Raw genomic sequence first — 12713 nt, forward strand, 5'->3', positions numbered from 1 at the left:
AGCAACCGGGGACCCACTTCACCCTGGAGGACTCACACCAGTGATGGTTACACGCAACTCCAGGTGGCATCCAGAGACCACCGTAACCTTGGCTCTGGGGACCACTGAAAGGTCAACCCTGAAGTTAGTTACAGTTCTGTACATATCAAATCACTCATTTCCTGGACTGGAGACCAGGGGGAGGAGGTTCCAGGGTAAAATGGACACACGCAGACACAGGCACGTTTTGTTAACTTCATCAACATTTATTGAGCTGTGAACCGTTGCAATCACTGCTGAAATGTGAGACTCACCCATCCTCATCCGCTCTCAGCTTCCCCTTGAAAAGGAAGCCTGGAGCAGGACCGTCCCAAACACCAGAGGGTAGAAGGAAGACATGGCGGGGTGCACGGAGATGAGGGACGGGGGGGGGGGGGGGGGGGGGGAGAAAGAAGCAGGACCAGCGTGCAAAGTTAGACTCCTGGGGACACACGCACACTCCCACACACGCAGGCAAAGAGCAGGGGTGTCCATCTCTACCCCAGCCGGCAGCCGTGAGAACATCAGGGAAGGACCAGGCGTCCACGAGACATTTCAGTCCTTCCTGTCATGAAGCGTCTGCCGAGAGGGGCTGGGCCAAGGTCACTGGACTGCACAGAGAGAAGGGGGAGAGGGGGCTTCAGACTACAGGGAGAGAGGCCAGATTAAAGGGAGTCACTTCACTGACTTTAATCTCTAAGCTTTCCCTGTAATAAACTGCAACCATGAGTAAAACAGCTCTGCTGAGCTCTGTGAGTCCTTCAAGAGAATCGCTGAGCTTGACGGTGGTCTCGAGACTCCTGAAACTGCCCTCAAAAACCATGCGAACAAGAATCATTCTTCCCCCTTTCTTTTCTTACATAAGTCCCATTTTTGCTTATTTTAGATGAAATCACCCATTGGTGGACTCCTCTGGAATCCAAGCAAACCCTGTGCTGATTTAAGCAAATGCCTTGAGTTACTGACAGTCTGGAGGCGGCAAATGGTGTGTTTATGCAAGGGATGCGCCGTTTGTCTTTAGGAGTTCAAACCCCACAAAGGTGGCACCCCCCCTCCACCCCCCACCCCCCCCCCCCACAGCAACAGCCCACACATCGCCAGCTCATGCAGCTTTGGAATTATGAAATTCTTGATTTTCTTTTTTTAATCTGGGGAGACTCACTTCTTTTCAGACCTGCACAGGAGGCAAGACATTCATATTTTTGTACTGCTTTAATTCAAATTTGCGGGTCCAAATTCCCACTGAAAGCAACCTCGCTCTGCTCTAGTGAGGACGATAAGAAATGGAACTTGAGTTCAAAGCGTTTGAGAACCAGGCTCCTGGTGCAAAGCATGCTGGGGGCAGGTACCTGGGTCCACAGTATCCTGGCACAGGACACTCAGTGCTAGCACACCGTGGGGTGGGAACGGGCACTCAAGCCTAGAGGGGGGCAGAAAGTGCTTCTAGGCTCTCAAAAGCCAGGAGCCAGAGCTTGGTTATGGCCTAGGTTAGTAACCAGGGCCCAGTTCCAGGACAGGTTGGGTTTGGGTTTCATCTAGAACGTACAGGCTTGAAAATTGAAAAGCAGGCTCAGAAAGTGCTGAAAAGCAGTTGTATGGTCCAGAGAACCACATGGAAACCGCTACTTGTTCTGGTATTGGGCTGGACACTAGTGCTTGGGTCTGGAGCACGTTAGGAACAGGAGTCGTCAACTGTCGTCTAGGCGCCGGGTCCCCCTCACCTCTGCCCTCAGGGCCCATTAGGCCTGAGCCAAAGCGGCTTTGATGGCAGCCACCAGCTTCAGAAACTTGCTCTCCGTGTCCACGTAGCCATCGCCTCCCTGGAGAAGGGAGGAAGAGGCGAGGGATGAGCTGGGACCAAGATGCCAACCCCAGTCCCAAAACCCCACTAGCCCCAAATGGGGCAGAATGGACAGACAGACATACCTTCTTGGAGTGAACCAACTTCCCCGCTACCAACACTTCAAAGAAACCGGTGACCTGGGGCGTCCCCTCGCCGCACTGGGGAGAGGGAGAGGTGTTGGCAGGGCTGAGATGCCCTCTTGGGGACACCCGCCGTTGCCCAAGGAATGGAGAATGGGGGCGAAGGGTGGGGCTGACCCACACCACCCCCACTGCCATCCAGGGCTGAAGGACGGACATGACCCATGTTTGACTCCTTCCCCATCCCCAGGACCCACGATGTCCAGGTGTCCAGGAAACTCATCTTCTAACTTCTTCTTAAGCTGAAGATACTGCAAAAGGGGGTGGGAGGTCACAACAGGGGTCCACAGGAGCCACGCCAGCTAGCCCCCCTCCCCCATCTTCCAGGGGTGCCTCTTGGGACCACTCTGCTTACCTTGGACTTGTAGCCTCAAGCGCCACTGGTGGGAGAGTGTCCAAGAGAGTGGGTCCCGGGAGAGAGAGGGAGACGGTGGGTATCCAGGGAGAGGCAGGAGCAGAGATGGAGGGAAATGGGGGGGGGCAGGAAGGGATGAAGAGGGACACAGATGACAAAACCAAGCGAGGCACAGACACCCTCAAGAGAGAGGAGAGACACACCCGAGTGTTGGGGGGCAGCACACAGATGGGGAGGCAGGGGCACAGGAAGGAGAGAGCCACCCACGTGAGGAAATTCAAACAAGGGGTGACAAAGAGAGGTCACAGCATGAGGCCGAGCAGAGGCGGAGGCAATGGAGAGAACTGGGTTAGGACAACTGCTGAAATAACAGCTCCACCCCCGCCCGTCCAAGGGAAACCATTATTCCTGGATCCCCAAGGCCCTGCCAGGCCCGAGGATGAAATTTAAACGCCTCCCCAACCCCCCACGGGAGGCTATTTTGGAACTGGAGTCTGGTGCACAGGCCCCCCCACCCCACCCCGGGCCTCAAAATTTCACTTCACCCCCACTGCGTGACCGAGCGGCCAGGGACACCACTAATGCTGTGACAGATCTGAGCCTTTCATAACCCCCTCTGGACATCTCACAGACATGACAGCCAGTGGACCCAGATTCGGGTAATCTGTGATCTGCAGCCTGAACCTCGAGCTACCGCCCTGCCACTGCCCCACTCCCAGCCTCAGTTTCCTCACCTGTAAAATGGAGCTAGACACACACCCTCCCCCACCCCCACTCAAGGGGTTTCCGGGAGAGGAAATTCACTTAACATGTATTTATTCAGCGCCTACAGGCCAGCATGCCTGTGCATGCCAGCACGGTCCTAGGGGCCAGGGCGATCAAGCAGTCTACAGGACAGAACATTCCCTGCCGACCTGGCACTTTTTCACTCTGAACGGAACAATCAGATCAAATGTTTAACACCCAACACACAGTATTCCCTCCGCGGTAACGTTAAGATCACTCCCTCTACAGACGGGAAAAGCGAGGTCAGAAAAAGACTAGGGTTAGTAGCGAAAGGCATCCACTGTAGGCATTCAAGTCCTTGCCAAACGCACGCCGGAAACTTCTCGAACCTTCTCGACTCTGGCCGGCCCCACCCCACGACTGTTCCAGGTACTGGGGGAGGGGAAACCGAGGCGCTGACGGAACCTCCTCTCCCATTACACACTGACCCCCACCTGCTCCCCACACTGAGTCCCGGAACCGGGGGGGTTAAAACAACACACACGTGTCGCAGTTCTACCTTTTGTGACCTGAGACATCTAGAATGTTACAAACTGGGGGCGGGGAGGGCAGAGAAATCAGCGCCCTCTGTTTCCCACCCCTACGGAATCCTTTTCCCAGTGGAAGGATCCCCATGGGTCCTGCCCCCGACGTCCCCAGCGCCCAGCTCCGCTAGGACAGGGCGGGGCCCGGGCGGGATTCGAAGAGGGGACCTCCGGCCCTCGTGCTCACCAATAAACGACTCGAACGGGAATAGCCATGATTCCGGACCGGAGAATCCGCTACAGTCCGAACACCCGATCAGCACTCCGGCGAGAAAAGGCGAGGTGGGAGCCCCGAGGCGGAGCATGCGCAGAGAGGCCTGGTACTGGGCGTTCCACAGAGCGGACCAACGCCGCGGGGGGGGATGAGGGGAGAAAGGCCCCACAGCGGGGACGAAGGGGGCTCTACGGCCCACCACCACCCTGAGGGCCCCGACGCAAATCTCCCTCCTCTCGCCCTGTGAGGCCAGGGAGCATACCGGCAGAGGGAGTCCCGGGAGAAGCCTTTGGGCGCCCTCTCCCGGATCTCCCCCTCCGGCCTGGAATGGTATGGCCTCGCGGGGCGGGGGTTCAGGGCCGACTGCTACTAGGAGGAAACGGAAGTACAAGCGAAGGAGGTGGTTTTGCAGCGAGGACCTGGGGGGCGGGGCCGCGGGCGGGGCCGGGGGGAGGCCGAGGGCGGCAGCGAGGACGAGAGGGCTGAGTCCGAAAGGATTTGGGGTACTCAGGGCAGCTCCTGAAGCTGGGGTTTCCAGTGAGCGCTCCAGGGCCCCCGCTGCCTTATTAAAGCCTGGCATCCGCACCCGGGCGCCCTGATCAGCTTGGCAACCCCCCCTTTTGCGCCTTCCAGTCCTCTCTGTGGCAAGAGAGTGCTGGAAGCTGGAAGCTGGCAGCTGAGTTAAAGGCTTAGGGCGCGATGCCTTTCTCTGAGCCTCAGTTTCCTCCTCCGGAAGATGGGTATAATCGCCTTCAGAGAATATTTACCCATCTAACAAATATGTACTGGGTACCTACCTGCAGTCATAGGTTCTGAAGATACAGCAGTGAAAAAATAGACAAAGTCCCTGCTCTTAGCTCTGCCCGAGGTCTTCCCACCGCAGCTTCTGTCTTTGATCTGCTGGTTCTCACCTGCTGTGACCCTGACGTCTCGGGGCACTTGGCAGACATGGTTCAAGTTCCACCCCACCTCTTTTGCTGGCTGTGTGTCCTCTGATCTCAGTGGCCTTGGGAAGATACAATGAGCCTCTGATGTAGAGCAGATAACATGTGGCTGGGCTAGTCAGTGTCCCATAAATAGAGGTCTTTTTCAGGCTTCCAGGGTCCTCAGAACAAAAACCCAAGCCTTGGGAGTTCCCTGGTGGCCTAGTGGTTAGGATTCCGGGCTTTCACTACTGTGGCCGGGGTTCAGTCCCTGGTGGGGGAACTGAAATCTCGCAAGCTGCCCGGCTTGGCCAAGAAAAGAAGCAAAAGAACCTCAAGCCTTAGCATGCTCTTCCCCTGACTGGTCCCATTGTTCCCTTCTTGCCCCTCTCTTAGTGCCTTAGCCACGTGGAATCGGGGACCTCACCCAATCACCTGCCTCTGGGACTTCACCCATGCTCTTTCTGCCCTCTCCTACTGCCTGACCCTGTTCATCCTCCAGAAATCAGCTCCAACATATCGTAGGGAAAATTTTGTGTCGTGATAAACTATACCTTCTCCATATTACATCTGTATTAGTTTGCTAGGGCTGTCATCACAAAACACCACAAACTGAGTGGCTTAAACCCCAGAAATTTATTTCACGGTTCTAGAGGCCAGGAGGCAGAGATCAAGGTGTCAGCAGGGTTGGTTCCCTCTAAAGTCTGTGAGAACCTAGCTTCTGGTGTTTCGCTGGCAACCTTTGGTGTTCCTTGGCTCCTAAGAGCACCACCCAATATCTGCCTTCAACTCCACGTGGCACTCTCCCTGTGTGCATGTCTGTGTCCAAATTTCCCTATTTACTTTATTTTCTTATTTTATCTTTATTTATTGGCCATGCCACGTCGCATATGGGATCTTAGTTCCCTGACCAGGGATCGAACCCATGCCCCCTGCAGTGGAAGTGCGGAGTCTTACCACCAGGGAATTGCCAGGACCCAGTCATTTTAGATTAGGGCCCACCCTAGGCCAGTATGACCTCATCTTAAGTAATTGCATCTGTAACAACCTTGTTTCCAAATAAGGTCACGTTATGAGGTACTGGGGCTAGGACTTCACGTGTGAATCCTGGTGGGACATAATTCAGCCTGTAACAAGCCATTCAGAGTTATCTGATTCTGTGGGGTTCTGTTTTGCAACTCCATAAATTGTTGATAAGTGACATTACAAAATAATTCTTCTGTACAGGCGTGCAAATGAATTCTGTCTGGTGGAGGGACAACCCTCTCTCCCTTAGTCTGTTTGGGCTGCCATAACAAAATACTACAGTTTATAGCTTATACACAATGGAAATGTATTGCTCCCAGCTCTGGAGGCTTCAAAGTCCAAGATCAAGATGCCAGCATGGTTGAGTGAGGGCCTTCTTCCTGGTTCATAGCTGCCACCTTCTCGCTGTGTCCTCACCTGATGGAAGAGGCAGGGGATGTCTCTGGAGTCTCTTTTATAAGGGCACTAACCTCATTCACGAGAGCTCCGCTCTCATGACCTGAGCACCTCCCAAAGGCCCCACCTCCTAATACCATCATCTTCAGGGGAACGCAAACATTCAGACCGTAAGACCCCCCCAAATGTTTTGCCTCTATTTGCATTTTTGTTTAAATACTCCTGATCTATAAATGCGTCTGTTTGTTGATTTTCCTTTGAACCAGTCATAACACCTGTGTTAAGTGAAATCTTTAACATGTTTTCGCTTTTAGATCTGTATGAGTCATGATTTTCCCTTTTTTTCCCCAAAATTATCTTCTAACAATGCTGTCCTCAAGGAAGGCCACCCAAACCCCGCAGGCTGGCCAGGGTCCGCGTGGGGCTCCCCCATCACTGCCCCAACCACTCTGGTTGTCCCAGGTCTGACGTTTTCTCAGCACACCCAGCAAGTGGCTGGGCACAGGGCAGATGCTCAGAGGCTGTTTTGTTGACTGAAGAGTGAGAGACGCCCCCCTTCTGCCACTGAGAACAAAGAGGTCTCTGTTGCCCAGGAGTGGAGGAGGCTGGAGGCAGTAGTCATGCTTCTGGGGTTGGGAATGCATCCCTTGCTCACTCTCTCTCTCACACACACACACACAAATGGTAACACACAGCTCTCCCCCTTACCTGGCTATACAATTGCACATCCAGACAAACCACAGCCCAGCCAGAGACACAACGCAACAGCACAAACCTCTATTCTGCTACACAATGACACAAAAACACACCAGGCTCTCCCTATACAACAGCCCAGCCCCTACCCAGCCAGGGTCACAACAACTACACCTCCAAATGCACAACTCACGCGCTATGGCTGCCGCCTCTACCCGGCCACGTGGTAGAACACACAACTGTACCCTGGACAATAACACAACACACATGTATCCGGACAGAGACACAACAGCTCACCCAGAGATCCCACTCACTGGGACACACAATTGTATACAGAGCACACACTGCTGAATTTGGCCACGGACATTGATACACAACCGCACAGCTGCACACAGAGACATGATCAGTAATGCCCACGGACACACACACACAACATTAACCTACCAATAACCCAGACAGACTCTCACTTGGATGCATCTGGGCATGAACACCATTGCACAGCCCCACACCACCCCAGGGACACACCCAGGCAGAGACACTGCAGCCCAATCACACAGCACAGGCAGACTCCCACTCACAGCCTCACAGTGGCCCACGCCCAGGCTCGGGCACACGCAGCAAACAGACATGGTCCCTGCCTCCTGGGGCTCATGTCACGGTCAGGGAGACGGACACGGGAAATCATAAATAAATAAGGATTCCTATTTATTTACAGCATAGTGAGTGCTGGGAAGAAAAATAAAGCCAGGAAGGATGGCAGGGAGTGCGGGGCTGGGGAGTTGTGTAAATAGATCAGGGAAGGCAGCTCTGTTATTAAACACACGATGAAACAAAAGCCTCCTTCGGGCCTAAATGGCAGGAAATGTGTTATCCCATTTTACAGATGGGCAAACTGAGTTACTTGGAGGAGGTCACACCAGGCACAGAGCATGGTTATGACCCCTCTGTCTGGCTGTGGAGCCTGTGCTCTGAACCACCTTCCTGTCGGCAAGACGGAGAAAAGGGGGGTGGGCAGGTGGGGTGGGCCAGGTGGGATGGGGAGTTGTCAGGGACCCTGAAAGCTCCAAGGGGTGAAGGAGGCCTGGACTTCCGAGAAGCCAGCAGGTCCAGCCTCTGCCCCACCCCTGCCCCAGGGAAGACGCTGCCCGAGACTCTGTCTAATCTGGTGGCCCTGGAGAGTGACCTGGAACCCCATCACGCTTTCAATGTCTTCAACACCTTGATGCAGGTAAGGCTAGCGGCGGGGCACCCCATCTGACTGTCGTTCTACACGGGGCTAGGGCCTCCCTGAGGCTGTTGGCTCCTCCTTGTGCGCCCCACCCCCACCCCAGGGACGACCACTGAGCCCTCCGCAGACCGGGCCTGTCTGGGGAGGACCCTGACTCCACCATTCATGGGACCAGCACGTGCAGAGGCCCCCGCCTGAGAGGGAGCCTGGAGCGTGTCCTGAAGCACTGACCTGACCTTGTCACTCCTCTCTGTGGGCCCCCCAGTGCCCTCTAGACAGGTCCAAACTGTTTAGTACTATTCATTCTTTCATTCGTTCATTCAACAAACATTCACCGAGACCCTGATATATGTTGTCCCCAGACGGAGAAGACCCAGAGCGGGCGGGGCTAAGTTTGGAGGCATCCAAAGGGGGCATCTGACCAGCCTGGGAGGAGGTCAGGGAGGGCTTCCTGGAGGAGGAGCCTTCGGAGTTGAGATGAGGAGGAGGGAACCTGGCAGCGGGAAGAGCAAGTCTGAGGGCCTCTGTTACCCAGCGCCCGCCTTCGGCTTCTCCAGATCTTCCACACCGAGACCAAGCAGGGCGCCGTGCTGCACCCCACCTGCATCTTCGCCAACAGCCCCGAGGTACTGCACACGCAGGAGCAGGAGGCCAGGGGCGGCGATGGGAGCCGAGGTACCGTGAGCCCAGGCGGGGGTTGGGGGAAGCCCTCCATCGGGGACGTGAGGGGCAGGACAGTGACCTCAGGGTGCCGCTCGCCGTCTGGGGTTACCCCCTCGCTCCTCCCCACACTCTGCCTTCGCTGGGGCTTCTGACGTGGGACCTGCAGGTCCCAAGAGCCAGACCTGGCTGGGTGGCCTTGGCAAGTGCACCCCTTGCTGAGCCTCGCCCTCCCCATGAGGTGCTGGCTGCCCCGAGCCCCGAGCCCGTCCCAAGGCCTGAGGTTTTAGCAATTAGAGCAGCGCCTGCCAGGAGACCCGTCCCGGGAGCCCCGTGAACTTCAGGGCTTGGTCCTGCCTGGGGGGCTGCCTCAGCTTTTCACAAAGCTGCTCTGTACCTTCATGCACATACGTCTTTGCACGGCCACCTGCTTTCCTCTGTCTTGTAGGTACCTAGGTGTAGAAGCCCTGGATCAGAGGGTGGGTGTATGGTTAACTTTTCAAGAAACTGCCGAACTGTTGTCCACAGCGGTTGTAACAGTTCATATTCCCACCAGCAGGGGCGCCAGAGTTCCAGTTGCTCCATCCTCATCCTCGCCAGCACTTGGGAGAATCAGTCTTTTTTTTAATTTATTTTAATTAATTTTTTTTTTTGGCGGTACGCGGGCCTCTCACTGCCGTGGCCTCTCCCGTTGCGGAGCACAGGCTCCGGACGCGCAGGCTCAGCGGCCATGGCTCACGGGCCCAGCCGCTCCGCGGCATGTGGGATCCTCCCGGACCGGGGCACGAACCCGTGTCCCCTGCCTCGGCAGGCGGGCTCTCAACCACTGCGCCACCAGGGAAGCCCTAATGAAGTCTTTTCATGCCCTTATTTCCCAGTCCTATGTCTTCTCTGATGAAGTGTCTATTTCCTCAGATCTTTCGCCCATTTTTTATTGAGTTGTCTTCTTCTTATTACATTGTAAGAGCTCTTTATATATTCTAGATATGTCTTTTGTCAGATATCTGTTTTGCAAATGTTTTCCCAGTCTGTGCCTTGCCTTTTCCTTTCTGCAACAGTGTCTTCTGAAGAGCAAGACTTTCATTTTGATAAGTTCAGTGTATTTTTTCCTTTAATTATACTTCATGATTTTGGGTGTCACTAAAATTTCTTCCTCTATTTTCTTAGAGAAGTTGAAGGGTTTTATATCTTCTTTTAGAGCTTATGCTTTTTTTTTTTTTCTTATCTGGCTTCTCATCTTGTTCAAATCCATCACTGTCACTTGGCCTCTTGGAGAGAGAAAGATTCAAGCTGCAGGCATCAAGGGGGTGAGGGAGCTAGAGTGTCAGAAGCAGTTACTATAGCAGTCTTGGGTCTGCTAGCCTTAGAAAAGTCTGCATGCAAGGTTGGCCCTCGCCTAGCATTGGGGAAATTGGCTGATAAACATTTTCCTCCACGGATATGAAACTTTCCTAAAGATAAGAATGCTCAGTCTGCCTAGACTGTATGAAACAACATGGTTTATGTTGCTGATGTCTGCTTGCTTTCTGGAAGTCTGGAATTTGGGTACATGCTGGGTAGAGGGTACCTACGTGAATAGCCTCCCCAAAACGCTTGGGTCCTGAGTCTCTAATGGACTTCTTCTCTTTTTTTTTTAATATTTATTTAGTTGCACCGAGTCTTAGTTGCGGCACATGGGCTCCTTCGTTGTGGCATGCGAACTCTTAGTTGCGGCATGCATGTGGGATCTAGTTCCCCAACCAGGGACAGAACCTGGGCCCCCTGCATTGGGAGCGCAGAGTGCTATCCACTGTGCCACCAGGGAAGTCCCTCTAATGGGCTTCTCTGTGCAGAAACGTTGCATACACATTGCCGCATTTTCATTGCTGGGGAAACGTGCTCAGGGTGAGCCCTCGTGGGAGGGAGTGAACATAAGGAATCTTGCACGCGGATTTCTCCAGACTCTCCCATTATGATCTGCTGCGTGTCCTACTATGTCACTATAATAAATCAACTCTAGGGAGTTCCCTGGTGGCCTAGCAGTTAGGATTCCCGGCTTTCTCTGCTGTGGCCCGGGTTCAATCCCTGTCGGGGAACTGAGATCCCGCAAACCGCATGGCGCGGCCAAAAGAAATCAATCCATCAACTCTATACAGACTCCTCTAGGACCTTCTAGCAAATCCCTGAACACGGGGCTGGTTTGGGGACCCTGACACAACTGGTAACCCTGGTCAGACCCAGAGGGAGGAGGGTACGCAAAAGAAAAAGTCTAAAACACAAACCACGCCACGTTGTTCGCTGTCCCATTGTGTGTGGGCTTGAGGGGGCTGCCAGGAATCGCTTTATGAAATTTCTACTCTACTGCACTAGGTACGGAGAGAATGGGCATTTTTTCATGGATTTGGGATATAATTAATGCAAATTCCAAATGCATACTTCCACTCCTGAATGCCAGGTTTTTACATCCAACTGCCTACTTGCCACCGACAATTGGGCGTCTAACGGGCACCAGCAACCTGAGGTCCTGATTCGCCCACCCCACCTCTGGGCCCCTCCTTCTCCGGTCTTCCCCATCTCGAAATGGCAACTCCAGACCAGGCAAAAAAAACCCTTGGAGTCCATTGGCTTCTTTCTTTGTAGATCAGTCAGTGATGGTGGATTTACTTTCACAATGTATCCCGGATGTACCCACCCCTCTGCACCTCCACCTGCGGGCGGTGTTGGAGACCCTACCACCTCCGGGAAGGACTCAGGGAGCTCCTACCCTGCCCTACTTTCCCTCACAGTCTGTTCCCTATGCGGCCGCCAGGGGGCGCCGGTCCCCACCAGCGTCTGCTCACTCCCGGCTTCATCACCCAAAGTCACTGTGGACCACAGGCCCAGATGTTCTTTCTGACCCCCTCTTTACCTCTCTGATCTTATGCCCTCCTCACTACGCTCCAACTACTCTGGCCTCCTTGCTCTTCCCGGAACAAAACTGACACGCCTCTTCAGTGGTTTTTGGGGTTTTGTGGAGTTTTTTCCTTTTTTAAAAATTGAGGTTAAATTCACATCACATAAAATTAACCATCTTAGAATGTACGATTCAGTGGCATTTGGTACATTCACAGAGTACATCCTGTATTTTTAAAAAATGGTCTTGTGGTCACTTCTTATAGGAAATGGTGGCGATGGGAGATGGGAGTTGTGTGTGTTTTAATTGTGGTAAAATACACCTAATCTAACACTTAACATTTGAAGCATTTGGTACAGTCACAGTGTTGCGCAACCGGCACCTCTATCTAGTTCCAAGACATTTTCATCACCCCAAAAGGAGGCCTGTATCCATTAAGCAGTCACTCCCCACTCCCCCCCTCCCCCCAGCCACGGGAAACCACTAATTTACCTTCTGTCTCTATGGATTTGCCTGTTCTGGACATTTCGTGTAAATGGAATCATACAATACGTGATTTTTTTTTTTTTGATGTGGACCATTTTTAAAGTCTTTATTGAATTTATTACAATATTGTTTCTGCTTTATGCTTTTTTTTTTTTTTTTTTTTTTTTTTTGCCGGCAGGCATGTGGGATCATATAGCTCCTTGACCAGGGAATGAACCTTCACCCTTTCACTGGAAGGCGAAGTCTTAACCACTGGACCTCCAGGGAAGTCCCTCCATGGTCTTCTGTGTCTGACTTAGCATAACTTTTTCGAGGTTCGTCTGCATTTTAGCATGTATCCACCTCAGAGATTCTGGGTTTTGTTTTATCTTTTTATTTATTTAGCTGCGTTGGGTCTTAGTGGAGGCACGCAGGATCTTTGTTGCAGCGCGTGAGCTTCTCTGTAGTTGTGGTGCATGGGATCCAGAGCGCGCAGGCTCAGTAGTTGCTGCACGCAGGCTTAGTTGCCCCACGGCATGTGGGGTCTTAGTTCCCCAACACTGGAAGGCG

General features: G+C 53.4%; 1 protein-coding gene across 1 annotated transcript; it reads right to left on the reverse strand.

Moving 5' to 3' along the window:
• Positions 1-224: 224 nt before the first annotated feature.
• SELENOW (selenoprotein W) lies at positions 225-3992 on the reverse strand. The gene is made up of 6 exons (XM_032614360.1): positions 3854-3992; positions 2357-2381; positions 2199-2252; positions 1945-2019; positions 1740-1838; positions 225-629 (listed from the first exon to the last, which is right to left on the reverse strand). The coding sequence occupies exons 1-5, from the start codon at positions 3880-3882 to the stop codon at positions 1758-1760; spliced, it is 264 nt and encodes an 87-aa protein (XP_032470251.1). The 5' UTR covers positions 3883-3992; the 3' UTR covers positions 225-629; positions 1740-1757.
• Positions 3993-12713: the final 8721 nt, after the last annotated feature.

The sequence above is a fragment of the Phocoena sinus genome, chromosome 19 (genome assembly GCF_008692025.1).
Source record: "Phocoena sinus isolate mPhoSin1 chromosome 19, mPhoSin1.pri, whole genome shotgun sequence".
Classification (NCBI taxonomy): domain Eukaryota; kingdom Metazoa; phylum Chordata; class Mammalia; order Artiodactyla; family Phocoenidae; genus Phocoena; species Phocoena sinus.